The sequence below is a fragment of the Scleropages formosus genome, chromosome 24 (assembly GCF_900964775.1).
Source record: "Scleropages formosus chromosome 24, fSclFor1.1, whole genome shotgun sequence".
Lineage (NCBI taxonomy): Eukaryota > Metazoa > Chordata > Actinopteri > Osteoglossiformes > Osteoglossidae > Scleropages > Scleropages formosus.
In genome coordinates, this window is record NC_041829.1 from 3346483 (window position 1) to 3373529 (window position 27047).

The 27047-nt window shown below is 44.4% G+C and overlaps 1 protein-coding gene across 2 annotated transcripts in view; it reads right to left on the reverse strand.

Annotated features, from left to right (window-relative positions):
• The window catches only part of LOC108936503 (receptor-type tyrosine-protein phosphatase beta-like), a 49228-nt gene extending 22453 nt beyond the window's left edge, over positions 1 to 26775 (reverse strand). The window contains exons 1-15 of one of the 2 annotated variants that reach the window (XM_018755884.2): positions 26523 to 26775; positions 25553 to 25954; positions 21010 to 22796; positions 17277 to 17568; positions 12535 to 12810; positions 11684 to 11941; positions 9001 to 9264; positions 7940 to 8209; positions 6681 to 6941; positions 5676 to 5942; positions 4601 to 4861; positions 4072 to 4335; positions 2779 to 3042; positions 2309 to 2572; positions 846 to 1115 (exon numbers count right to left, since the gene is read on the reverse strand). In XM_018755884.2, the coding sequence (XP_018611400.2) occupies positions 846 to 1115; positions 2309 to 2572; positions 2779 to 3042; positions 4072 to 4335; positions 4601 to 4861; positions 5676 to 5942; positions 6681 to 6941; positions 7940 to 8209; positions 9001 to 9264; positions 11684 to 11941; positions 12535 to 12810; positions 17277 to 17568; positions 21010 to 22796; positions 25553 to 25954; positions 26523 to 26724 (5602 nt within the window). In that variant the 5' untranslated portion in view covers positions 26725 to 26775. Of the gene's footprint in view, positions 1 to 845; positions 1116 to 2308; positions 2573 to 2778; positions 3043 to 4071; positions 4336 to 4600; positions 4862 to 5675; positions 5943 to 6680; positions 6942 to 7939; positions 8210 to 9000; positions 9265 to 11683; positions 11942 to 12534; positions 12811 to 17276; positions 17569 to 17729; positions 18347 to 21009; positions 22797 to 25552; positions 25955 to 26522 lie in introns of those variants that run through there. The other variant, XM_018755885.2, reaches the window with a different exon arrangement.
• Positions 26776 to 27047: the final 272 nt, after the last annotated feature.

The window sequence follows — 27047 nt, forward strand, 5'->3', positions numbered from 1 at the left end:
GCAATTTTTAGGGTAAGTACCTTGCTCAAGGGTACTACAGCCGGAGGTGGGGATCAGTAGCTCCCACCACTACACTACCAGCTGTTCCATATATTTATTTACTGTTCAGCGATCTGCGTTGCTGCTGAGAAAAGCACTCAACAAAAATAAACCGAATAGAACTGAATACACTAGGCCACCAGTGCAAAGTCTTAACTGAATTGTTATTTCAGCAGCTGAATACCAGCAACAGAATCCACTACATGTGGTATGAATTATAATGTGAACTTAAGTTTAAAAAAAAAAAAAACCCAAAGAAGATACACTGGGTCACTCATTCATACATCAGTGGAACACACACACACTCTCTGTGTCGCTCACACACTATGGGGGAACCTGACATCATGTCTTTGGACAGTGGAAGGAAACTGGAACACCCGGAGGAAATCCATGCAGACACAAGGAGAACATGCAAACTCTACACAGACTGAGCGGGGATCAAACCCACGTCTTCTCGCACCACCCAGGTGCTGTGAGACAGCAGTGTTACTCGCTGTGCCACCATGCCACCCTGCCCATGATTACAGAGCAAACAGTTGGATATGTCACATCACCTGCTTCTCCCAAGTTTTGTATCTGCAGGGGAACTGGCTGTGACAGACAGCTAATAGTGTGTGACCTGGGGTAGAACTGTGTTCAGGCAAACACAAGAACTCAGCTGCTGGTCTCGAGGTTACCCATTTTGATGCAATGGAATGGCACCACAAAATACCTTGCACACATTGGTTGAGGGGACCTCTGCTCCCAGTGTCCCCCCACAGAGGCTTTATGAAGGGGTTATGAGTTGAGTATAAAGTATGCATTACGCGTTCGGCCCTCTCCAACGGCTCCTTCGCTGGCTACGCCGCCACTCAGCGTCTGGACTCTGACGCGGTACTTCTTCCCTGGGGTGAGCCTGTTGAAGCGGTGCTCGGTGTTGTCAGAAGGCTGCGAGTGATTGAACAGCAGGATGCCCTTCTCATCCAGCAGCTGCAGCCTGTAGCCATCAGCCAAACCCCGAGCAGGGTGCCATGACACCAGCAGGCTGTTGGTGCTCTGCTGGCTGTCCACCAGCAGGCCGCCCACAGAGGAAGGCACTGGACAAGAGTAGAGTAGGAAACCTTCAGTTATGCTTGTGACTTCTGTCAGTAATCACAGCTACAAAATCATCAATGGATCTGCTCCCTGATATCTACAAGACCTGATCACTCACTACACCCCAAATGGACTGCTAGGCTCCTCCACCTGCTTGGTGGTCCCCCCCCCAAGAGGTCCAAAATCAAAAGCACAAACATGTGTTACAGCTAGACTGGTGGCTCTAAATTGCCCTGTGTGTGCGTGTGCGTGCACGTGATCGCTCTGTGATACACGGGTATCCCATTGAGGTTGTACTCTATACCTCAAGCTATATGCTTCTGGAACAGGATTCAGACCACCATGACCCAGCCTTAGGACTGCTCTCTCTTTCTGCTAATGCAATGCACGTCGCTTTGGAGAAAAGTGTCTGATAAATGAATACGTTGAAATGTAAATATAAGCATGATAGCAACAGTACTACACACACACATTTTCAGAACCGCTTGTCCCATACAGGGTCACGGGGAGCCGGAGCCTACCCGGCAACACAGGGCGTAAGGCCGGAGGAGGAGGGGACACACCCAGGACGGGACGCCAGGCCGTCGCAAGGCACCCCAAGCGGGACTCGAACCCCAGACCCACCGGAGAGCAGGACTGTGGTCCAACCCACTGCGCCACCACACCCCCTTAGCAACAGTACTATTCGTTTGACTTTTTATCATGAAATGTATAAGAAACTAAGGTTTCAAGTTCTATTCTAGTTGTATGTACTCAACATTTACTTATGAAGTTGACAGTTTTCTCCAAAGTGACTTACAAAATTCAGCTGCTCCCAGTGAAATTTCTACTGTATCAGCTCAGGATAAATACCGTGACCAAGGGTCCTACAGCAGGAAGCAGGAATTCAAACCCTGGTCCTTTGAGCATAAGGCAGCAGCTCTTATTACTACAGTACACTACATGTGCCATTAGGACAAAACCCAACAGCTGCCCATTGGCCACCTCAGTCATAGCTGGTCTGGAATTGCTCAGTGGGACAATTGTATCTCAGTTACCACAAGCTTGTTTCTGCATGCTAACTGTACATTAACCATTAGCCTGAAACATCACAGAGTGTGAAATGTGGCTCTGATTTGTGAATTCCCATATGGTCAAGCTCTGTTAAATCAGTGAGCGTGTGTGGATGTAATGTTCTCCAGCAGAGACCCCTCACCAGTATGCCCACTGGCCGTGTGGTTGTTGTGTAGCTCTCCGCTAATGGACTGCACCACAATGCTGTACAGCTGGCCCGGCGTCAGGCCCTGGAAGGCCACTTCGCTGATGGGCTTGTGTATGACCCGCATCTCCAGAAGATGGCCTCCCGTCAGAAGGAACACTTTGTAGCTGTCCACATCACCCTCCCCTGGGGTCCAGCTGACCTTCAGGCCACTGCTCTGGCCACTGTTGGTCACGTGGAGGTTCTTCACCTTGCTGGGTGCTGTGGAGAGGCATGAATGACATGATATAGTACTTCTCTGATTCTGCTCTGTCCTTTCAATAGTGAGTATAGACAGAAAGAGAGCTAGAAAACGGAAAGAAATCCTTAAGCAAAACTCCTTAAGCTCCTTTGAAGAAGATCACAAAGCTCCAGCTATTGAGGGCTGCAGTGCTGCAGGAGTTAAACCAGAGACACTGCTTTCCTACCTGTCCTGCCCTCGATGAACTGGGCCTTCTGGTTGGGCCCACTGAAGGTGGACACCACGATCTTGTAGAGGCGGCCCGGAGTGAGGGAGCTCAGCCGGCACTCCCTGTCTGTTCCGCTCAGTGTGATGGGTGGGAGCACCTTCATGTCGCTGTATAGCAGCTGCACCTCATAGTGGTCCACGTCACCGGGAGCTCCTTGCCAGGTTACCCGCAGGTCCTCCGTTCCACGCTCAGCTAGGGTCAGGGCAGTCACTGCTGCCGGGACTGAGTTAGGAAAAGAGATCAGCTCAGTTTATTCTAGTCATCTGCTGTTCAGCTGTACAACTCTGCTACTCAGGTGGGTAGTTTACTGAAGGTGTTTCAGTTACGTAAGGGTACAACGATTTTTCCTTCACAATGGTTTGAACACGTAAGGCTTTCCTCATCTGCTGCTGTCCTTGCTGACCCCATAGCCCCATTAAAACCTCCACTAGCTCCTGCTGTCTTGACAAAAAACAAGAACTCACTCTGGATCTGAAGCACAACGGCTAAATGAAAAAAGCTATTGAGTTCGGGTTCACAGTGATGCTCCGTGCCTTGGGTTACGTAAGTCTATCAGTAACAACCTGAACATGATGACTGGACTCTGTAGCTACGTTACATGGTAATTGATAAATTAAGTGGGAGGAAAAAAGGCAGAAACTACACAGACCTTTTAGACAAGCCAGGGTGAGTGAATAAAAACTGGCTGATTTGAAGGCTCAAAATATTGGAAAAATAAGAATGTAACATCCACTTAACGTGTACACACACACACACATTTTCAGAACCGCTTGTCCCATACGGGGTCACGGGGAACCGGAGCCAACCCGGTAACACAGGGCGTAAGGCCGGAGGGGGAAGGGGACACACCCAGGACGGGACGCCAGTCCGTCACAAGGCACCCCAAGCGGGACTCGAACCCCAGACCCACCGGAGAGTAGGACTGCGGTCCAACCCACTGCGCCACCGCACCCCCTCACTTAACGTGTATTCTGTATCAAGTCCCAGCAGGTGCCCTCTTGCTGTACCCATGATAACGGTACTTAATCTTTGTTGTGATGGCAAAACAGCCAACTTCATGAAAGAGTAATAGTGCAAGTCTCCATGGATGAACAAATTGGTTAAACAGCAAAATTGTGACACTCTTCAAAATTTATCAGATGATCCATGTGACAGATCACTACATACAGATTTAAAAGCTTGCAGTACAGGAGACTGAAAGGAGCTCCAAAGTCCACCCACAGAAGTCACTCTCTGGGCCCATTCACTCACATGTCCTCCCATCTGTGGACACGCTGGCCTCATACTTCCCACTCCAGGTGCTGATGAGCACTGTATACAGGCGGCCTGGCACCAGAGACTGGAAGACGCACTCATTGCGGGACTTGGGAACTGTCTGGTTCTGCAGCAGCTGATTGTTGTGCTTGATGGCCACCCGGTAGAAGTCAAAGTCGCCCGCAGCATGCCGCCAATATACCTTCAGGTAGTCATCACGAGCGGAGTGGATTGCCGTGGGGTTCTGAACAGGAGATGGTTCTGGAAAGGACAACAAAAGGATGTTGTGAGGACAGAAGCATGGAACTGGAACTTTCTGGGTCAGTGAATGAAAAATGTGAAGGAGTAACTATCAGTTACATTAAAAAAACATGGATACCAAAATGCTTTGTATGTGCAAATGTACTTGACCAATAAAGTGATATTTATCTCACGTTACAAGACCTATGAATAAATGGTAAAGAGCAACAATACACTGTAGAGTGAATAAGGCCTCCTTTGTTATTCTGGCAGAGGTGAGACCTACGTGTGCGCTCCTGCACCATCGTGTGGTTCTCATAGATGCCGCTGCAGGAGGCAATGGAGATGTTGTAGAGGCGCCCGGACACCAGCGAATTGAAAACACACTCGGGGCTGGTTGTGGTTACACATGGCGCTAGTGTTTTCTCCCCATCCCACAGGGTCACCCGGTAGCTGTCCACATCGCTCTGCGCTGGTCGCCACGACACACTCAGGAAGTCCGTGCGCCCATTGTTACTGACTGTAACATCCCCCACTGCTGCGGGCACTGGAGATGAGCAGAGGAAGAGGTGAGCGAGATGAGACGAAAAGCATCAAACAGAAACCAGCTCTTACACCACACGTTTGTCCGTACTCACATCTGCACATTTGATTCCCTGATACTTTGTCCATGTGGTTGTACACACATTAGGCAAAAAATGTTGTTAAACCCGCAGGAACTAATGCACAGAATACTTTTGGCAAGTAAAACTATATCAGAAATCTCAAAGTTAATTAAGATTTGGCAGTGCAGTGCTCAAAATAGCAAGACAACTGCGAGAACAATTGAGTCCTAACAGGAAGACTTTGAAAAAGACCTTGACGCTTTTTTGTCTATACAGGGTTTCCTGACATTCCTTAAATTCCTGTTGCCTGGGAAAATAAAGCACCCAAGTCTTATTTTACCAGCAGTGTCTAAGACAATAGACCTGCCCTGTTTTTCCCAGTATGTTTGTGGGGGCTAAAGGGGTGACAGGCATCCTTATATAACACATTGTCCTCATAACTTTGTTCCACCATGTAGTCAAACCCTGCATGCATCTGTGAACAGCATGTCTTCCTTCATAAAAGCAATGGGAACAGAGTAAGAAATATAGTACATGAGTTCAGTAAATCTCAGTACGTTTTGACAGATGACACTATCATATCAAGACCTTGGACAAAGATCTAAACTACATAATAAGAATATAAAAAATGTCAATTTATTAGCATTAGTTTAAATTAATTGCATTAAGTGAATAACTAAAAAGCATAGAGGATTCCATAAGCAGCCAGGCTGATATGGTTTAACCCTTCTGAAATGTTCTTCTGCAGAGCCCCACCTGTGTGGCCCTCCTTGACCACCTGCTTGGAGGACAGCCCCTTGCTGATGGAGGTCACCACCACCTTGTAGAGAGCACCTGGCCCGAGGCCATGGAAACGGCAGGATGTGGTGTCGGCCAACACACTCTCGTTCTTGATAATGACACCATTGCGGACAAGGAGTACGCGGTATGAGTCGACATCCCCCACTGCACTCTGCCAGCTGCTGTCTAGGCAGTCCGTCAGACCTTGATTGCTTAAGTGCAAGTGTGTGACTGCTGCAGGAACTACAGACACACAAACACAACAGCGTGAGCACTGCTGAGGCTGTACATACACAACATGGCATCAGACTTGTTCCTATCAACAAAAAGGGGCAACAGGCGGAGTGCTGGTTAGAGCCTTCGGCCTTCGAAAAACGCAGGTTTGAATCCCATCCCCTGCTGTGGTAACCTTGATCCATATACTTATCCTGAATTGATACAGTAAAAATTAGCCAGCTGTATAAATGGGTAAATCACTGTAAGAAGCTTGACACTAACTTGTTTAGGAGAAAAGCAGCAGCGAAATAACTACATGTAAATGTATGAAGTGCACTGACACAGACATAATCACCCTTAGTTGTAGGTGTCAGACTGCATGCATACACACAGTCACTGGAAAAACTGTGTAGGAAAAACTAAAATTTTATTAAATCATCACTGCAGGCTTTGTCCTGGTACAAATATATCTGTTGCCATTCTTGGCCAAGTAAGTGTGTGACTTTTTACACTTATCATTTCCAAACCAAAAGTAGGACAGTGCCTAAGCAATGCCCAGCAACACCTACATGGTGCAGACAAGACCAAAGCTTGAGAATTTTAAAACTGTTTACGAAGAAAGGCACAAAGGTCATGGTGCCGAGATCTCGTTTAAACACTGCAATATTTTCTAGCACTGGAACAGCCAAGAAGAAGACAGCACCCACCCATGCCTGTGAAGTATGCTCACCTGGTCCCTCCCAGGCACTAGACTGAGTGACTCACCTGTCTGTCCCATCACAGAAGTAGAGCTGTGGAGGTTTCCGCTGTGGGCGGTCACCATGACGGAGTACAATCGACCAGGCACAAGTGCACTGAACGTGTACTCCTGCACATCACGGGCCAATGTCTTCTCGGTGACAACCATGTTCGCGTGCTGCAGAGTTACGGTGTAACTGTCCCACTCAGCCACCGGGTGGCTCCACAGAACACCAAGCGAAGTCTCATCCACGTGCCGGACCTGCAGCTTCTGCACTGCCAGTGGGGCTGAGGCCAGGGAGGGAACATTGTTGACACAAAGCTTTTGCAGGGCTGTTACAGTGTCAGTAATGTGACAGTGAATCAAGGGGCAGAGCCACAATAAATTACTGCCAAATTATTCATCATTTGTTAGTCGTTGCTTGTCCGACACAGTCGTGGCGGTTCACAGTCTGTCCTGGAAGCACTCGGCGTGAAACAGGACACACCCTGTTGGGTAATGACACACCCACTGATTCACACGTTCACACAGTACAGGCAACTGAGCACATATTCACCTGAAACATATGTCTTTGGACAGTGAGAAGAAATCCACATGAATGTAGGGAGAACATGCAAACTGCACACAGTCGAACCCAGAGCCAAGCAGCGGTGAGGCACCAGCACTACCTGTTTACACCACTAGGCTGCCCACCACCAAACTGTTTAATCTTAACAGCAGTCAAATGCCGTTAGAGCCATATGCCTGAGCTGAAAATTTTAATTTATAATGATGCGATGCACAGCACAACACTTTTCAGTGAACATCAGAACTGCACCTTCCCTCATGGTTTTCAGAAAAGACCTGAAACACTGTCAGGACAACAGCTGCCCCACTTGGCCAAAAACAGTTTGCTGTTCTGCCAACTCTTCTACTAAGTTTGCAGTCCCTGTGACAGCAATATTTTTACTGTCAGGGAGTCCACTTTGGAATTTCATATTTATTTAGCTGACATTTCTCTCAAAAACAATTTACAATGATTTAGCCATGGTTAAAGCCAGATAATTTTTACTAGAGAAATTCAGGGCAACCATGTTGCTTAAGGGGACTACAGCAGATGGGATTTGAACCTAGGTTCTTTGAGTGCAAGACAAAGCTACTGTCCACTCCCCCACCTGCTGTCTTTTGTAGACTGTGCTGTTGTAACTTCCTTAATGGCCAAGGAATTGTGAGGCACCTTAAATAAATGAAACCACTGAATAATGCACAAATAAGAAGAAAAAATGATGACAACAACATTACTAACCTATTCTCCCCTGACAGAACTCAGTACTGCTCAGTGGTCCGCTCTCCACAGTGACCGCAGCACTGTACAGTCGTCCAGGGACCAGGTCCAGCTTGGAGAAGATAAACTCCTGGGTGTTCTTCCCCACAGTGACATTCACCAGCACTTGCGAGCCGTCCAGAAGCAGCAGGCGGTAGCTGTCCCACTCTCCGCGAGGGGGGGTCCATGTCATTTTCAGAGCTTTTTTGTCATTGAGACCCACCATCTCCAACTGGGCTACTTTGTCTGGTGCTGCAACAACAGAACGGAGAGGTAAATTGGCTCCACGTGTTATGTGTGTTCAAGTTATGAATTTTTCAAAGACATTTATTATTATTTTCTTTATTTGTATTTTAATTGTGTTACAGCATATTTTGTTTTTTATACATATGTATTATAGCTATTTCCGAGACTTTTCCCGAATCTACCAATCGAATAAATCCAGGTACTTCTCTATTATTTTAATGATTGTATAAATAATAAAGATAATGAAGTTCCTAGAAGCTGACAGATGTTGCGTGTTGTTTCAAATGAATAAAATAAAAAAACATTGAGGTGACGGACTAGTGTTGCATCCATGATGCACCCTGCCTCATGCACTGTGTTTCCAGCAAAGGCTCTGGAACACAGCAACCCCGCACAGCACGAGCAGTTGAATAAAATGGAAAAAAGAAAACATTTTAGGACTTTCTTTAATTCAGTAAAACTTTACCAGAGGTTTTTATAGAAATGAATGCATTAATCAATCAATGGATATCTGAATTAATTCACTTTTAGTGATAATGAAGTAGTGATTGGATTTACCGACAAATCGAGATTTCCCATCCCAATTGCGGAGAAACGAGGTGCAGCAGGGAGACAGGCCCCTTTGGTCAGTGACCATCACAGCAATCAAGAAACACTGGTGCAGAGCTCATCTTAAACGGATGTTTCATTTCTCTGACTCAGGGACATGTCTGTATAGGGCTACAATTACTCAGCTAAGACATGTGCTATAGAGTCCCAGAGGAGGTCCATGACAGGTGTGTCTCTGCAAAACCTACCTGTCCTCCCAGTGGTGTTTATCTGAGCAGAGAGCTCCCCACTCAGAGTGCTGACAGAGACATGGTACTCAGCCCCTGGGGTCAGGCCATCGAAGAGCACCTCAGTGGTGCTGCGGGGTAGGGTCTTTTGCTGGGGGAGCGAGCCCAAGGAGGTCAGTGTGACCAGGTAGGAGTGTGCATCACCCAGGACCTGCTCCCATGATACCATTAGGTTGGCTTGGCTGCTGTTGCTCTCCACTCTCAGGTTGGACACCACAGCAGGCACTAGTTGGCAGAAAGACGGGGGAAATTCAGTTTAACTGCTCTTTCCCTTTTAGTAGAAAAACAGGATGAAATTAGGAATTTGGGTAGTGTGTTGATAATGTATTGCGTACGTGTCTGTTTACTTCAGGTTTTATCAAAAACATTTATATTAAATTATTACAATTGCTGCATTAATATGTACTTAATTCATCTAAAAAATACCTAGAAAATTTAAAGAGTTGCAGAATAAAGACATTGGCCAAAAAATATCCCAGTAAATGCTGGTAATAAAATAACTTCATATGTCCATGGATAGATTGATTCATGTTGACTTCTCACTTGGCACAAGATGCTAGATCATACTGTAAGTAGTAAGTACAAATGAAGTACTTGGCTGTTTCTTCACTTTTGACATACATTCTATACTGGATTTCAGCATTTTCAGTTCATTCTTGGTGAGTGCAGTTTTGTTTGGCAACCCCATTTATATGATGTTATGAAACTAAGTTTAGTTGATCATTTCCATTAGAAAAAACTGGAAAAATGCAAACTCAACACTCAAAATAACGTTTTAAATCTGTCATTGAAGAAACATAAAAAAGTACTGACAATATACATATTGGCTTGATATTTTGACTTTGAAAACGGACATTCAAGAGAAACATTGATTCAATTGCGATGATGGAAAAAAAAAAAAAAACCAGCAGTAAATCCACATATTTCTCAGCTACCTTTAAGAGGCATTGTTGAATTTATAAAACCTCTCATGTCATTCCAGTGTATCAGCTCACATCTTGACATCAAAGTGCGTCATAACAAAGGGCCTGGAGTTCGGGAAATTCACCATCCCCATTTGGGGTGGGACTGGGAATGGGGCCTGTGGGAGGAGTCAGACTTCTGCAAGGCTTGCTAAGCACCACCTGGGATTATACCGGACGGGTCTGAGTTCCCCGGACTGCTTTGTTATTGCGGGAGACCCAGTTCCCATATCAGCCACAAAGGGGACCCTTTTGTTTTCCAGATCCTGAGACCCTATTTGCTCCCAGGCTCTCCCCATCACCATACATCTGGGGATGGGACCGCCAGCCGAGGAAGGGGGTTGGTGGCCGACAGCTGCTGAAAATACCACGGAAGCAATCACAAAAAGAGGGCCGACGAGATGGGAAACAAATTGCTGTGCGGCTAGTTCATCAGGAGAGAGATAACCCCCATGCTCCCACTGGTCTGCCAGACCCCCCAACCTGCTACACACCCACAGGGTCACAACGGGTGACCAATTCTCACTGGTAAACATATCCATTGTTGAGATTGTTTGTGCATTTGTGTACGGCAGGCTCACAGTGGAGCAGGTCTCTCTCAGTAGACTTTCTGGAAGGCCTGGCTGCGACTGCAATGGCTACCTCAAGAGTATTCCTCATGGTTGTAGGACAGTCTCAAAAAAAGAAATGTAACAGTGCCACAGGAGGTTTCCTCTTCAATGGTACAGTTCTAAGGATCACTGAAAATTTATTTAAAGTAGACTCCTAGTTGTACAAAAAAAACATCATTGACATGTGAAATAGTGTGGCGTGCAGCACTCTGGGTTCAAGATGAGGCGAAGAAGAACGCACAGGCAGCGTTCATGATGAATGTTTTATTAAAGCACCAGAAAACAGAGAAATGATGCTCTTGGCCCAAAGAGCCCTTTTCCCCTAGGACCCACACCTCAAACCAGCCTTTCCGGCCTGCTTAGCACCTCCAGGCTTTCTCCACTTTAGACTGGCAAGCACTGTCACCCCTTTATTTTGCCCATAAGTCCCCCCAGTGGTTGCACACTTCATTCACATTTTTCCCATAATGCAACTATTTACAATAAACAGATTTCCCGCTCGAACTCGCAGTAACGCGGGTCATTACAATATATTTTGAGAGTCTGTTCATGTCCATGTCAAGCAGACCAGTGAGAGGCCCGTTGTTTCAGAGGAGTTCACCTACAAAATCAAGCAGTATTGTGGTAGCCACCGAAAAATTCCTTGATTGTCCCTTTTTCTTTTAGTTCATCCTATTAAAACTGCTTTGAAAATCATTAGGTGTTGGTAATAAATTCAATAAAACTACATGAATAAGCATAATGTACCAAAATGATCTTTGAAATGATTGGTATTTTTTCAAACGCACCGCTCATTAACACTGCACCACTACCAGTACTGTATGGTATTCAGGGCTGCCACCAAAAGAGTTCAGGAACTAGTGCTGTAATAGCTGACAAACAGCTGTAGCACTATCCAACAGGCACTGTCTTACACCAGAGGAACTGATCATACACATCTCTTTAATCACTATAAACCTGATAACAGACTGGTATTCTGAAATACCGCAGTACTGAATGATTAATGCTAAACACAGAAACAGAAAAATGTACAAGCGGGAGAAGCGACTGCCAAAACACCAGCGGTCTCACCTGTTCGAGCCTGCTTTGAGACGCTGCGCTGCTGCCCTTCAAACTCTGCAGCGACAGTGATGTTGTATAGCCGCCCCGGGACCAGGCCTATCAGCCTGTGGGAAGCGATGCTGCTCTCCAGTGTGAGATTCTGGAGCAGACCATTTGAGTCCCACAGAAGAAGGCGGAAATTATCAACTTTCCCAGGTCCTGGCTTCCAGGAAACGCTCAGGTCGTCAGAGGACGGCGAGAGCTGCAGAATGCTGACGGGAGAGGGAGCTGTATGACAAACAGACAGCAGGCTGTGAACACACTGCTTTTCACAACCAGTAACGGCAAAAGGTGAGAGATCAAGAGACAAACAATGCACGACATCTATTGTACCTGATGTACTGTTTTCCTACAAGGCTCAAAAAGAAAGCATAATGCTGAAACCCGATAGCTACTCTAAAAGAGGACCAGTAACTGTTATGGATATAGACTAGGGGCTATTGGGCTGTAGGTATGTGTCCCACACAGGTAGTCCTGAGCAAAGCGTTAGTAAAATGAGCTCATCAAACTGCAAGATAACATGTTTCTCAGCACATCTAGGGAACATTTTTAGAAAGCAAAAAAGGGATAGTATGGGGTGTATTACTTGTTGAGTGTGGCAATATACAGCTTACTTTAGCAACATTCAACAATTGCTTTTTTACAGTATTTATCTGTTAGTTATGGCTCTGTTCACATTTATAAGGAATTTGTCCATCAGTTCTTTCAAGTGCTAGACTACTCATGTATTTAAAAAACTATGCTGCCTTTTAGCTTTCATTACCATAACCAGACAGTGGTAAGAAATATGAAGTCCAGGGAGTGTCTTAGGGGCTAAGCACCTGTGGCCACTTTGCTCTGCACAGCTGGCGAGGTCTTGTTCCCAGCGATGGCCACCAGACTGAGAGTGTAGTGGGTGCCAGGGCTCAGGGCGAAGAAGCCCAACTGGGGGGCTGCAGAGCCATCGACTCGGGTGCTGCTGTTCTCTCCTGTCTCCACTTCCTCAAGGGTCAGCTCATACCAGTCCACCTGCCCTGGGGAGTGAGGCCAGGACACCAGGAGCCCCCAAGTCCCATTATAGACCTGCTGGACATCTAGACTTGCTGGTTCCTGTGGGTCTTTATGAGAGCAGCACAGATTTAAAATCCTGAAAAACCTCAGCTGTACCTTACAAAAGTGCTTATTCTGATAATACTCTTCATCCAAAAAAAATGTCCCGGGTTCTGAACCCAATTCTTAGCAGAAAATCCATTTGTAAAGTGAAAGTCTAAAAACTGAAGAAGCAATTGTTATTATTTCTTATGGGGAAAATTATAATCCAGAACAAGTTAATCTGAGATTGACCCAAAGCATACACGGCCATTAAAATTTCACTGTCATTTGTACAAAGAAGCTCCTACTTATTAAACTAGTCATCCCTATTATCAAGATTCCCAAGGAAGGACTACTGACAGCTTAGTTTGATGTGACTGAAGCGGCTGTTCGGATATGGAGTGCATGTTTCATGGCAATTTTCACAGTCACATGGAAACAGGAGTGAAAGACAGACTTTTAAGAGTTTATATGTCAGATGCTCTCCTTCTGTTGATGCAATACTGATTCTGAGCTGTTCTCAGGTGTACGTTGCTTTGGAGAATAGTGTCTGCGAAATGAATAAATGTAAATGGTATAGGAAAATTTGCAAGCAGTGCACAAAAGTGGAGAACGGAATGGAAACTCAACAAAGGAAACCTTAGGTATAGTTTATAACTGGCAAGACGTTAGGACTTTGGCTACAATGGAACATGGTAGAAAATAACCAAAAAAGCAGTTTCTCGAATTCTTGAACGAAGGATTATCATCACAACTTTGTTTCATTCATTACTCTTAATACACTTCATCACTTCTTATTTTACACAATCTATAGAGTATAAGTAGTAGTAGAGTAATAGATTACTTCTCTGTTTTTGGCTATTCAGTTTTTTGCCAATAATTCAACCTTTATTTATGTCCTCTGGGCCCATGATGAAAGCAAAATGAAAAGAAATTAAGCACCAAAATCACTGTAAACACATACAGGATTATAGTGCTGCATTTCATGTTAGCACAAACTGTGAGGTCTGTTCCCAGCAGAATCTTCAAGCTGAATTCACAGCTGTTGATGCTTTCATGTGCTTAGAGTAGCCACTGCTCTGAGCAGGACCAATCCAATCAAGAAGTCCAGAAAAATGAGGACAGAGTCACAGTATTCAAACGGGCAGTACGATTTCTAGAAGGCTCGGCAATGCGTTTGTACCAAGAGTCTATACAAAGGGTGATGGGTGCATGAGGATGCGAGTGAACATGAAAAAAAGGGGTAAGTTTGGAGAGCCTTTCGATTATTTTACCATCATCTAATCTCAGATGCTGAAACCACTAACAGAGCTATTTCAGCATCTGAGATTAGATGATGGTAAAACCACTTGGAAAAACCACTTTACAGGTGATCTGCCGCTACGGAAATGGAGGGCACCGAGCTCCCTGTTCCTCTCATTCTCTTTCATGTAAAGGGTACCCTGTTCCAGAGATCTCCTCATGTGATCACATTGTCTGGAAGGTCCATACTATATGGACCCTCAGCTGAAGCATCACTGCTTGCTGGCCAAGCAGTGGGAGGGGGTGCCATTAGAAGGGGGATGAAAAAGCATGGAAGGCAGGCAGAAATGCCCAACAGTTGCCCACTGTTGAACCTTGAACCTTTCTTTATGGCTTCCTCCTAAAGAGCCAGCAGGCTGCAGTACATCCAGCGGTCTAGTGACAAGAGGGCGATGCTCCATGCAGACTACACTTTGACAACACTCTGTTGTGCTGTGTGCTTAGGGGCAGACAATCAAAATACAGAAAGTTTAACCACAAAATTAAAATGTCACTGAGTGTTCATTTTTATGTTGTCAATTTGATGTACAGTATCAGAGCCAATACAGAACACAAATCAGCAAGCTCCACAGAAGCTGTTAAAACCATGTTAAGCATGATGAATGAACACAAAGCTAGATATTTTAAGTATTTAGAGGGAATGGAATTTCCTCTTCTTAAAATACTCTCTAAAATTAGACAATTTGTGGTGACTGATAACCTTTTCTCTGTTCAGCTGAGTGCCATTTTTAAGACCTGACAAATACCAGCATAGTGGTATTCAGGGTTCGCCCAAATGTAATAAAAGGTTGCGTGATTCAAGGTAAAGATCACAAGAGCACACTGTCTAATCTATCTGTCCCGCGAAACAAAACACGCCGTCCCTCGGCATCCGTTAGAACAAAGGAACAAAGGGGGAGGGGAAATGGCCACCACGAGGGAATCCTGTCTGGAAACAAACACTCGAGATTGCACTCCATGCCTTATGGTCTGCAGCCAAAACCTCGCCCAGGCTGGGAAGCTGGGGGGCGCTCTCGTCATCTCAAGCCCCTTCGACTCGCCACACACATGTTGCAGTGACCCTGTGCCGTTCATAAAACTAATAAAAACAATCTCCATTACATATGACTCCAGCGGTAACTCTGCCGAGGTTTCGCCAACCACAATCGTCAAGTAAGATAATCGAGCTCAGGTGAACTCATAATTAATTCATAATTAAAATAATATTTTTTCATATAGTGGCCTTGCCAACAAGGCTGCTTTACAGAGCTTTAACAGGTCAAGTGTGAAAGGCACAAACAGACATGGGGCACCTATAATAAACAATTAAAAAAAACACACTCCTAAAGCTGGCGTAGCATAGGAAAACAGTGTAGCAGCTGAAAGCCAACCAAGTTTGCAATCCCCCTGGATCCTGGACATGCTAACACTGCTAAAGCAATGAAAATGTGTTGGTACTGTATGTGCATTGTGTGAAACCTTTCCAGAGGTACCACCTGCCATTGGCTTTTGATGGGCTGAAGAAGACCAGGATAGCTGGGAGATAAGAGGAAAACAAAGTAAACCCCTCGTTCCTATTGGAAGGATTCTCTGCTATCCGTTGCTGCCAAACCTCCGCGGGTCTGGAATTGAGAGGTGTGCTCCAGCATCAGCATGTCAACCCTACATGATATGGCACCACAGTGCACGCTCACCAGTATCTAATCGCACTAATTCACAGCACCATGTCCTCAGTTAGCCTTATGGAATGAATCTATGCAAACGCAAACCCATATGAAAAACCAGCATTTGAATAATAACATTTTATACTTCAGCAATTTGCTTTTTGTAATAGTTACTACTTGAACTTGCCAATTTTTCAAGCTCTGTAACTATCAATAATCATTATTTACTTGACTCATTTGCTCAAGGTGAGTTATACTGTTACGTTTGCATTTTTACCCTACTTTCGATGATTTACCTCTTTATGTAGCGAGGGAATTTTTACTATATCACCTTGGTAAAGTACTCTGAACGAAGGGTAACACATCAAGAGCGAGGAGTTAAGCCTGGGTTCTTCATTTGGAAAGTGACCATTCTGTCCACCCTGCTACCTGCTACACAGTCAAATATTGAGTGAACAGTTTTTTCAAAGATTATACCATCCATGAGTCTAAAATGTACTACTTAATCCGCAGCTACACTTCTCCACTTGGAGAAATCATTAAACGGAAGTGGCATTCCTAAATGAGGTTTTATTCTTTGCTTTCTAGTCTTTTAAAAGGTTTCCCAACACAAAAATGTCATATCTAGCATTTTCATCTTTTCATTGGTTAATCTCATTTATGGGCACAATCTACCTTGGCATTACGCTCTTTTGACATATTGCATTTCCTCAAATAACTATAAAATTCATGAAAACAATGGTCCTTTGTATGAAGGACCTTACATAATGACAACACATATTTCATTAATAACATACGTCAGCACTATTTACCCCTTAAATTCTCAAAAATGAAGCCATAATTTCAACATTTGATTCCAAGAAAATATGATTAATTGGAAAATATCTAAAATAGAGCCAATAAAGGTGCTTTGTTGTTGCTCCCACTGAAACTAGCTGACATAAATACATAATCATGCGTGTACAAAAATGACATTTAAAATAATGTTTTCCCATGTACGACGCTAAGAGTTGAAAAGATTTTCAGTTGTACATCCAGTACAGTGCTGCTACCAGTGACAAATAATTTGGCAGTACAGTAAATACATTTATTATACCTCTTATTTAAAATATGTATTCTTACCTGTTACACATACTTCTCAGTTTATATTCTATACTCCCTCTCAATGTATATATAAAATATATACATATTTCACTCCATATTCTTGGTACATATATATTCTTCTTTCACTCTATACGTATGTAAGCACTTTACTTATACATAGTATATGTAGACAGTGAAAGAAATAACACATTAAGGTGTATATGGAGGGAGAGAGTGTGTGTATAACACACTCTATATAGACACACTGTGTGTGTGTTTGGCAGTTGTCTCCGAACATGAAATACACACATAATGCAATAAAGGTGCACTACACACATGTACAGAGAACAAGGGCAATCACTGTAGGAGCACACAGCTTTGAAGACCCTTCAAAGTCAGGCAGTAATGATGCAGCACAAGAGCGCAAGACAAGAAGGGGGAAGAGGGTGCCACGAGGCTCCTACCTGTGCGCACTGTCACGTTCGCTCCCAGCGTGTCCTCGCGGGACTCTATTGCCAGGTGGTACACGGTGCCCGGCTGCAAACCCCCCATGCGCCACACGTACGCGCCACCCTCGTCATGTGCATTGCGTGCCAGGCAGCCCGTGCTCTCCGTGAGCCCAGTGTGGCCGTCCGTGGCAAGGACACAGAAGTTACACGGCTGTCCAGGTGTGCTCCAGTGTAAGGTCACCTCGTTCGTGGTGGCTGCAGCCTTGGTCACGGTGACGGAGCAGCGTGCAGACTCGGTGGTCTCATACTGCAAGAACACACACACACTTATGCGAGTTAACAGGAAAATTGCTTGTTTTGAATCACTGCGGTCAGTTACACACGGGGTTAGCAATGTGAAACAGAACAGAATCATTCTGCTGCTATTGTTAAACAAGAAAAAAGAAAACAAGAAAAGAAAAAGCTCACCTGGAAAAACCTGGACGCTATAAAGAGTATCCAACAAATGGATTTATACCTCAGCATTGTGAATTATTTAAATATTCCCGTCAGATGAATGAGAGAAATCCAATAGAGGAGATCCTTATAAAGTGATTAATTAATAAAATATATATTTCTTTTTAGTTTCCAATAGGAAGATGCTCGTTTCTTGTTCATTTTCCCCAAAGTCTTCATTGGACAAGACAACACAAGAGCAACGGCAGTGTGTGAATGACACCTTCAGTCTACAGGGTGCCGCACACGAGCTCCTGCCGCAGTCGCCGCTGCCATTGACATCCAGAGTGAAGAAACCTTGAGCAGCACCTTCACCTACTGCACCAGGACTCCAAGATGTGCAGCCTCAAAAGAGGAGAGTCCCACAGAGCTTGTGAGCGTTACACTCAAAAGTGTTCATAAGCAGAGACAAAAATGCGTCGATGACATGTGTCCCTGTCCACTCCTTTCGGCTCTCAGCTTCAGCTGGTCAGCCCACCGTCAACGCCACCACCACCACCACAGCCGCAGCACAATGTTCCAGAAGTGCACTGAAGTGCCCGTGTGCTATCAAGTGTGGGCTCACGAGGAGGAGCTCTGTGTAACTTTCACTGAAGCTCAGGCCCCAGAACCTTAAGCAGTGGCTCTACTCAGTGGCTCTACTCAGCAGCCCACCCACCCTCACTTCCTTCCTGCTGCACTTTCCCTTCAGAGGCAAACCTTTGTTTTTTTTAGGTCACCCTTAGGGGCTCCATCCCAGCGGGCCAAGTGAAGGACTTTTGAAGGTCAACTCAGGCTCAATTAAATATAGAACCTTTAAAAAATAAATGTAGCACAGGGAAACACTTGCAATGCACATGATACTCATTTTGCTTAGAACATATTGTACTTACTGTCCATAACGTGGGGAAAATGGAAACATGAAGTGCTGTAAGACCGCTTTGTTTACATGTTCACCTAATGAACATGTTTTAAATAAAGTACCTCAAACTACCTCATGAAAATGTCACTTTCTTCTTTAATCAATCATTCAGCATCAAACGGTTTTTCACAGAAACTAGGAATATATGGCTTTCTGTATGATTATATTTTATCACTTGGTGCTAGACCACAGCCCAGTTACAGGAATCATCCACAAAGACCACAATATGCAATATGTGGGAAGAAAAACTTGCCAGCCACTGCATTACACAAAAAACTAACACAATGATTTTGCTGACACTTTGTACAAGATCATTTACAACTGTAGATGTGTATACTAAGCTATTTGCAGTTATCTACACATATATCCAGCAGGCTATCCTCACAGTAATGTAAACACGTTGCTGAAGGATACAACAGCAGGGAACTGCACCTAGGACCCACTGACTGCAGCGTTAACAACTACGCTGCCACATTAAATACTACAGTACAGTTTCCAGCTCAGCTGTTTACTGCATGGTAAATATACTGTACATAGCATCCGATTCTTAACCTTCTGCTCTTATTAATTATATACAGGCATCAAATGCATACTGTCTAAATATCTAAGGCTAGTGCTTTCAGTCTAAAGCACAGAAATAAAATGACATTTTCACATGAAATGCTAAATAAATTCAATAAATCATAATAAATTAAAATGTAATAAATCATAAAATTCAGCAAAATGTGAACAGCCATGCACCTGTTGCACTGTATGACTAAGTTGGTAAAAATGTAGCATCACTACTGCCGTGTGAGTCTCATGTTCAAGACATGCTTCCACAACGGTGCTGTCTATAAAGGCAGAATGGACCGGAAGTCCAACCAGGAGGGGCCGGACGTGCTGTTACCGAGCCCAAGCTTGGACTCCCAAAAACTTTTCCCTCACTTCCTGCCATTGCATGAAATCAACTCCACTTGGCTTTTATCGAGAGGAAAGGGACCTTACACAACACTGGCAGACAATATCATAACCATGGACCACACAATAGCAGGACTACATTAAAAAGGGGGGCTAGCCAAGTGCTACTCAGTAAAACAACAATGCAAGCAGCACTGCACAATTCCAAGATGAAAATGACTGAGGTAAAATAATGAAAAAGCTTTGCTTTTCTCGTATAGTGGAGAAAATATAGTAAATTAACCGTTATGTTTTCTTTCTTTGTCTGAACACAGGCAGAATTTTATATTGGGTACACATTCATTCCTAAGTATGAAAGGCCTAGGGAAAAATGAAGGTATCTGCTGAAATTGACATTTTTTTCAAATAAACTTTGCATAATTTGTTCATCTTCAGATTGTTACTTTGTACACTTGCTCCTCCTGTTACAAACATGAGCTAGAATTTTTTTTAGCTCATTTTCCATTGTATTTACCTATTTTTATTTTCTTCACAATTCTATTCTCTACTAATTCTGTCTGATGTGGAGTCAAAATGAACCGTGTTTCTGCACTTACATATTAGTTGGCAGCAAAACGCACTCAGAATAGAAAGAGGAGTGTTGGACCACTTTTATTCAACTCACTTCTACAATGTTTACAGCTCATGTTTGCCATCTGAGTTCAGGTGGTCAATAACAAGGAAAATGTTACACATGTTAATGGGATGAATCAGTCATAAGATACAATTCCACAGGGTTTGTAGAGAGAAGGTATTTTTTCGGTCTTTAAAGAGTTTTAATTATTTTTTAACATAATAGTTTTAATATAACTCAAATATAATTACTAAAAATCTTCAAAAGAAAAGAACATTTTTAGTTTATCAATAGATTAAGATTATAACCCTACCTGTAAATGAATCAAGGAATATATGTAAATTTTGTTTTAACATTCAGATAAAGCTGAAAGTGGTGCAAATCTGACAAACGAATATTTCTTATTACAACTTTGCCTGAGGTTTTTGTGGAACCTCACTTGTTAAGTGGACTGATATCTGCATTATTCAGCTTTTATTAATTGAGGCTTAGTGATAAAGGTGACTTTGATATTTAAAACAAAAACAAAAAAATGAGCTAAAGAAAGATTTCTGGCCCTAAATTTTGCATGTAAACTGAGGACTCAGTGCATTACACTTGGTCTGTAGCTGAAAATAGATCTTTCTGAAAGTGATAATACACAATGTAAATGGGCACCAAAGGAATCTCAAAAAAATCTCACTGTAAGTGTGTATAAATAAGGATTTATACTGATAAACTAAATATGCTGGATACATATTCTGCAAGTGGCTTCTCTTGTACAGCATATTTCAACCAGTCACTTTATCCTGATGACATTAGAATGCTGATAAAAAGCTGAAAAAAAAAAAATCACTGACCTTTTGAGTGGTGATAGCTGTTGTGGACAATGTCGTAGTCCATAGGTGCTCTGTTGACGAAGCTGAAGTGGTGGTTCTAGTAGGGCTGGTCATTATTGTGGTTGGGTTTGTAGTAAAGGCAGTTGTTTTTAAAGTAGTTGTGGTTGACTGTGTAGTGTGGGCTTTAGTTGTGCGGGTAGATGCTGTTTTGGTGGCATTAATAAATGTCTCTGTGGTAGCCCTGCGGGGTACAGTAGCAGCCATAGATGGAGTGATTGAAATGGAAAATGCACTGGACATGGTGGATTCCATGGTACCTGTGTTGGGGTCTGTAGGTGCAAGAGAAATGGTATGAGTCACAGAACCTGATGTGGTCCTGACAGTTGAATCTTGGGTAACTGTAGTGTGGTCAACCGTACTGACAGCAGGCTCTGATGTAGTTATAGCAGGAGATGTAGCTGTTCCTGGCACTCCAGAAATTATGGTGTGACTAAAAGTAGCAATGGGAGGCCCTGTTGTTCTCCTTGTGGGAGATGTGGTGGTAGCACTGCGGGGAGCCACAGTAACCGTATGTGCATTTGGGATCATACTGGGGGCCGGAGTCATGGAAGAAGATTTATTATTCGCTGTGGAGTCACCTGTACTGACTGCAAGTTCTATTGTGGTTGTAATTGGAGCATCAGTAATGCCATGGTCTACAGTGGTGGGATTTGCACTGAAGGTGGTTTCCTCTGGCATCACATAGGGAACTAAAAGAATAGTTGGATTTCCAGTGCCAAGAGTGGGAACTGTGGGTTCTTCAGATGTCACATGGGAAACTACACTAATGGTGGGTTCACTGTTGATACTGTGTCCTAAAATAATAGTGGATTCATCTGTCAGTGCATCAGGAGGTGCAGGAACAATGTCAGTCATGTCAAGCCTTGTGACAGTCCCAGTTGTACTGAAAGGAGCAGTACTGGTCATAGTGGATGCCACATCTTTTGCACTGGGGTCTTCAGCAGACGTAGGAATTTCTGCATCTGTAGTGGATGCAAAGGGGTCAACAAGACTTATAGTAGAAGCCCCTGTTTCAACAGGACTTGCAGAAGAAGCAGCAGTAAATCTGGGAAGCTCTGCATCTCTCCAGGTAGATATAGTGGTTATAGTTTCAGCTATAGTGTTTGCACAAGAAGTTGAGGAGGATTTTGATGGAGACAGAGCATCTTCAGTATGAGCACGAGACACAGATGGAGTGTTATCGGCAATGGGAAGGACAGTGTTTGTGGTAAGAGCTGCGGTGAAATTTCCTTGAAATGGAGTGGCAGTCGAAGCAAGGTGACCTGTGTTACTGAGACCTTTATCTGTATGGCTAACAGTTTCAGTGGTCATAGTGATGTGACCTGTCAGGACTTCATCTGTCAAGATTATAGCCTCTGACGTCATGGTAGGAGCTGCAACGGCTGCAGTGTGAGTGTTGGCGATAAGGGTTGAGTCTTCTGTCTTCAAAAGAACCTCAGTGGGTGCCCAGATCCTCTCTGCTGTGGAGTCTGGTGAAGGAGTGGCTGGTGGAAGCTTGAGAATGGTAGTGCGACCCTCAAGAGCAACTTCAGGCATGTCTGTATCAGGTACAACATCCGTAATACTGGTCCTCTGTGTCTGAACAGCGCTGCTGGTGCTAGATGCTGATCTGGTGTGTCGTTCTCTTGTGCTGGTTCTTAGATGGCTTGTTGGCGAGAAGACTTCCCTGGTGAGGAAGCTCAATGTGTTGAGGCTTAACGTGGTGGAGAATGATGAAGAAATGGTGGTGGACGCATGAGTCGTGTCACCTGGGAAGAGACAGGAGTGTCCTGTTACAGCTATCAGTAAAAGTGCAGGTTCCTTTGAATGCAAAATGCCACAAATATCACTGTGTTCTGTTTCCAGTACAAGATAATTTAGCAGTTTCAAATGAACAGGGAGCTATTATTATCTGATGTCCACGAAATAACTGAAGAAGATTTTTAGGGAAGCCTCACTGAAAAACACACACACATTTTCTGAACCGCTTGTCCTAAACGGGGTCGCGGGGAACCGGAGTCTACCCGGCAACACAGGGCGTAAGGCCGGAGGGGGAGGGGACACACCCAGGATGGGATGTCAGTCCGCCGCAAAGCACCCCAAGCGGGACACTAACCCCAGACCCACTGGAGAGCAGGACCCAGTCCAACCCACTGTGCCACCACGCCCCCCCTTCACTGAAAAACTACTTTTGCAAATACACCTCATCATTGCAAATATTCATGGCTCACGTTCTATCCTGTTTTGGATTAATGAACTATTCAGATTATTCTCCATGCACAAACACATTTCTCAGCCTTAGCCGTAGCTCTTATTTATAGAACGCACATTGCACGTATACAAAAACGTAATGTCGGACGCAGCCCAGTAAGTCCTAGGTAGCAACAACTAGTGCATGTTCACAGATTTTATGACAAGGTTGTCACCTGGTTCTTCATCTTAGGGCTGGAGAAGGAGGCATCTGTACACTCCCTATTACTTTCTTACCCCACACCCACCAAGGGTTCATTCAACACAGCTCAGGAAGACAGACAATGTGTGTATGGTGAAGATGCTGCGTGGTCTACAATGTCTTCTACAGAGACTGGGAGGATGCAGGATTTCTCTAAAGTGTTAAGCAGAGGATACAAAATCAAATTATCAAAGTGTCCTCCAGTATTGATGAGCCAAGCGTCACTTAGCTGATACTTTTCTCCAAAGCAACTTACATTGTTAAGGTTACAATTATTACAGTCACACGCATTTACCCATTTGTACAGCTGGGTAATTTTACTGGAGCAACTCAGGGTAAGTACCTTGCTCAAGGGTACTACAGCCAGAGATCAGAGTCAAACCTGCAATCTTTGGGTCCAACTACAGCAGTTCTAACCACTACGCTACCAGCTGTCCCTAAGTTATTTCATAAAACCTGAACATTTTGTGTAGAGGGGGACAGATTACATTCTGAAAAGATGGCACAGTACAAGGTATTAAACAATGTCTACAACAATAAATGTAAAAAATGTAAAAAAAAAAAATAAGAAAAATGTAAAGTTACCTTTATTTCTTAATTAATGTTAATATGTAGTGTGGCCATAGCTTTGTGCTACTTTCATATTACTACTGACTGCGTTATTCATCCTTTCATACGGTTCCTGACCTAATAATTAGGTAGTTTATTGAGAACAACTACATGGGAGATGTATGCAAACATAGGTAAGAAAGCCTATAAATATTAGAAACCTTAAGCAGGACTGTAATTAGCATAGTTGTTAGGGATCTAAATTGCAAAAACATTTTCAATCTATAAACCTTCTTGAAAAATCTTAAATCTTATTTGCTTAAGCAGGATTGGTTCAAGTACCCCAAAATATAAAGTGTGAAGATTATCGCATTTAGTGTTGTGCCGGGGTCTGGCCATTCCGTGTCCCCGGAGCACAGTGTGCAGGGAAGTGGGTATCAAAAGCGACATCCTCCCCTTTCGTTGAGAGGTGTGGTGGAAGAGCTAAACACTGCGCAGAAACTGATTGAAAAAATGCTAAACTTACTTTTAACAAACCCAGTGCCAGTAAGTGTCATTTTCTTTAATTACAAATAGAACAAGCTGTTTAGATCACTAACAGCCCATACTTCATTCTCATAGTAGCACTCCTTATGCTTCATTTCCTATGACAGACAATGGCCTGGTGATATTTCATCTCTTAAAATTGAACCATAAAATATGTTTCAGAGTTATGACCTTACAAGCAAATATCTCACAATTCCAGTTCCATCCATCTATCCATCCATCCATCTAGAGGGCACTTGCAAAAACAAAGCCTGCTAGGAGTCACTGCCTGACCTGAAAGGAATGCCTTTAGAATGTGGGAGGAAACCCTGAGTCAAGCCATGACAATATGAGGAAAACACGCAAAATGAACACAGAGATTCAAAATTCAACCCATTGGCCCTGGATCTGTGAACGAGTGTTGCTACCTGGTGAGCGACACGTCACGATCCATTTTAATCCACTGGCCAAATTGGGGCTGGCCACTTGCGTGCTAACACAGGCACAGCATTCTGGGTGGTGGGCTGAAAGCGTGAGTCGTAGCTTCAGCACAACCGGCCTTCACAGGAAGGGGAGGCCCTGCTTACGACATTCCTTTGCCGGAGTCTGGCCATTCCGTGTCCCCGGAGCACAATGTGCAGGGAAGTGGGTATCAAAAGCGACATCCTCCCCTTTCGCTGAGAGGTGTGGTGGAAGAGCCAAATCACTGACATGGCTCAAAGAATTTATCATCACATTATGTGCTGTTCTGAACAAAACTGTCATCCCTTTTCCCCTTCTTCTGCCAAAAGCCATAAAACACCAAGATATTTCCTCAGGTGTTTCAGAGCTCAGGCAAGGTTGGGCTTGTGAGCAAGGGATGGAGATGGAAGCTTCTCTCTGTATGTAACAGCACTTATGAATGCAACACGTCGAGAAAGAAAAAGCGCAACACTTCACACATATACATTTTAAATGCATTTTTAATCTTCAGAGAGCTAAAACGAAATGATTTCTCACCACTGGGCAGACAGAGGGGGTCCATCACCATCCTTCCCCCTGAGTCCTCTTTGTACTTGGTCCATTTGGCATACTTGGGGTTCTTACTGAGCACTGCCCTTTGACCTTGCTTGTTGAGGTACAGAGGCCTCTCCGCCAGCCCCAGGGTGCCCTTCTGATCGTAGCACATCCACGGGGGGGCCGCCGTGCAGTCAGCTAGGGAGGCCAGCCGAGTGTGATCGGGCACGTAGACGCTGGCATCGGCCCATAGGCACAGGGCTGACTGACTGTGGCGGAGCTTCATGTCTCTGGTCCAGCTCCACTGCTGCTCCGGGTTCGTCACGTCACATTTGCCAAGAAACACCACCATGCTTTTTCTTGAGAGACATAAAGTCTTGTGTGGGTGAGCAATGAGGAAACCCTCTACAAACGAAACATCGAGGCATTAAGAGCATCCTAACACATTTAGGACATTTAAAACATGTGGAGATGTATATACTGATAAAACTGAAAGTGACAATTATTCAATGTTTAGACTGTTCCCTGAGTAAGTTCAGCTTGTTACAACCTTAACAGTCATACTGAGGTAGTATTTATTAACCTATAGGTATACATCAGTGGGGAAAAGCAGTTTATTTTATATTGGACAAAAGTGATCACGACTTCATGAAAGTTAATGGCAGTTTTCTAAGACTAAGGTTCTCGAAAAGGGCTTAGTGTATGAATGTTCCAAAACAGCAGCAGGCATTCATTGGCTACTTTCCTGTAACAGTATTGTCATTTCCTAAAAGTCAGAAGCGACTAACTGCACTTCACTTATTTTTAAAGAGGGGAAAAAAGAGAAGAGCAGCAGGTTTCTCAGTCTGAGCTCGCAGATGAAGGTCCCCATGAAGAGCGGACGGCGGGACTCGATCGACACAAACATGGAGGTCGCGGAACAGAAAAGGCACAGCGAGCAACAGAGCCCCGCGCGCGCGCGCTCTCAACTCACCTGCCGGAGCCGAGCCCAGTAAGGCGAGTAAAGCTGCGGTCACAAAGACAGTGTCCATTTTGGAGCGAAGTGCCGAAGGTCTGGAAGCGCAGCACGAAGAGGCGTCGAGAGGAAACGCGCCTTCGCTTCGCACGGGGAAGCAGCGGCTGACGAGCGGCGCGCGCGCTTCCTTCCACCGTCCGCGCGGCGGCACGGCGCACATCCTCTTGGCGCGAGCGAGCGAGCCTTGCCTCACCGCGTTTTACCGTCTTTCACCCACATTTACTGCACTGCATACATTTTTTGAGCCCGTTTGGCCGCTTCCTTCCCTCTCCTTTCGATCCGTGGTAGGAAGCCCTCCATACAGGACCAGTTTCTCCTCAGAGGGGTTGCCCAAGATGATGGCATTTACACATGAAACTCACTCAAGTGAGCCCTTTGTCCACATGATCTCCTGCTGGCTGCCACATCCCACCACTTCCAGCCAGTTTCGTGTTAAGAAGCCCTCCGAAGAGGAGCAGATTGTCATGAGTGAACTTGAGAAAG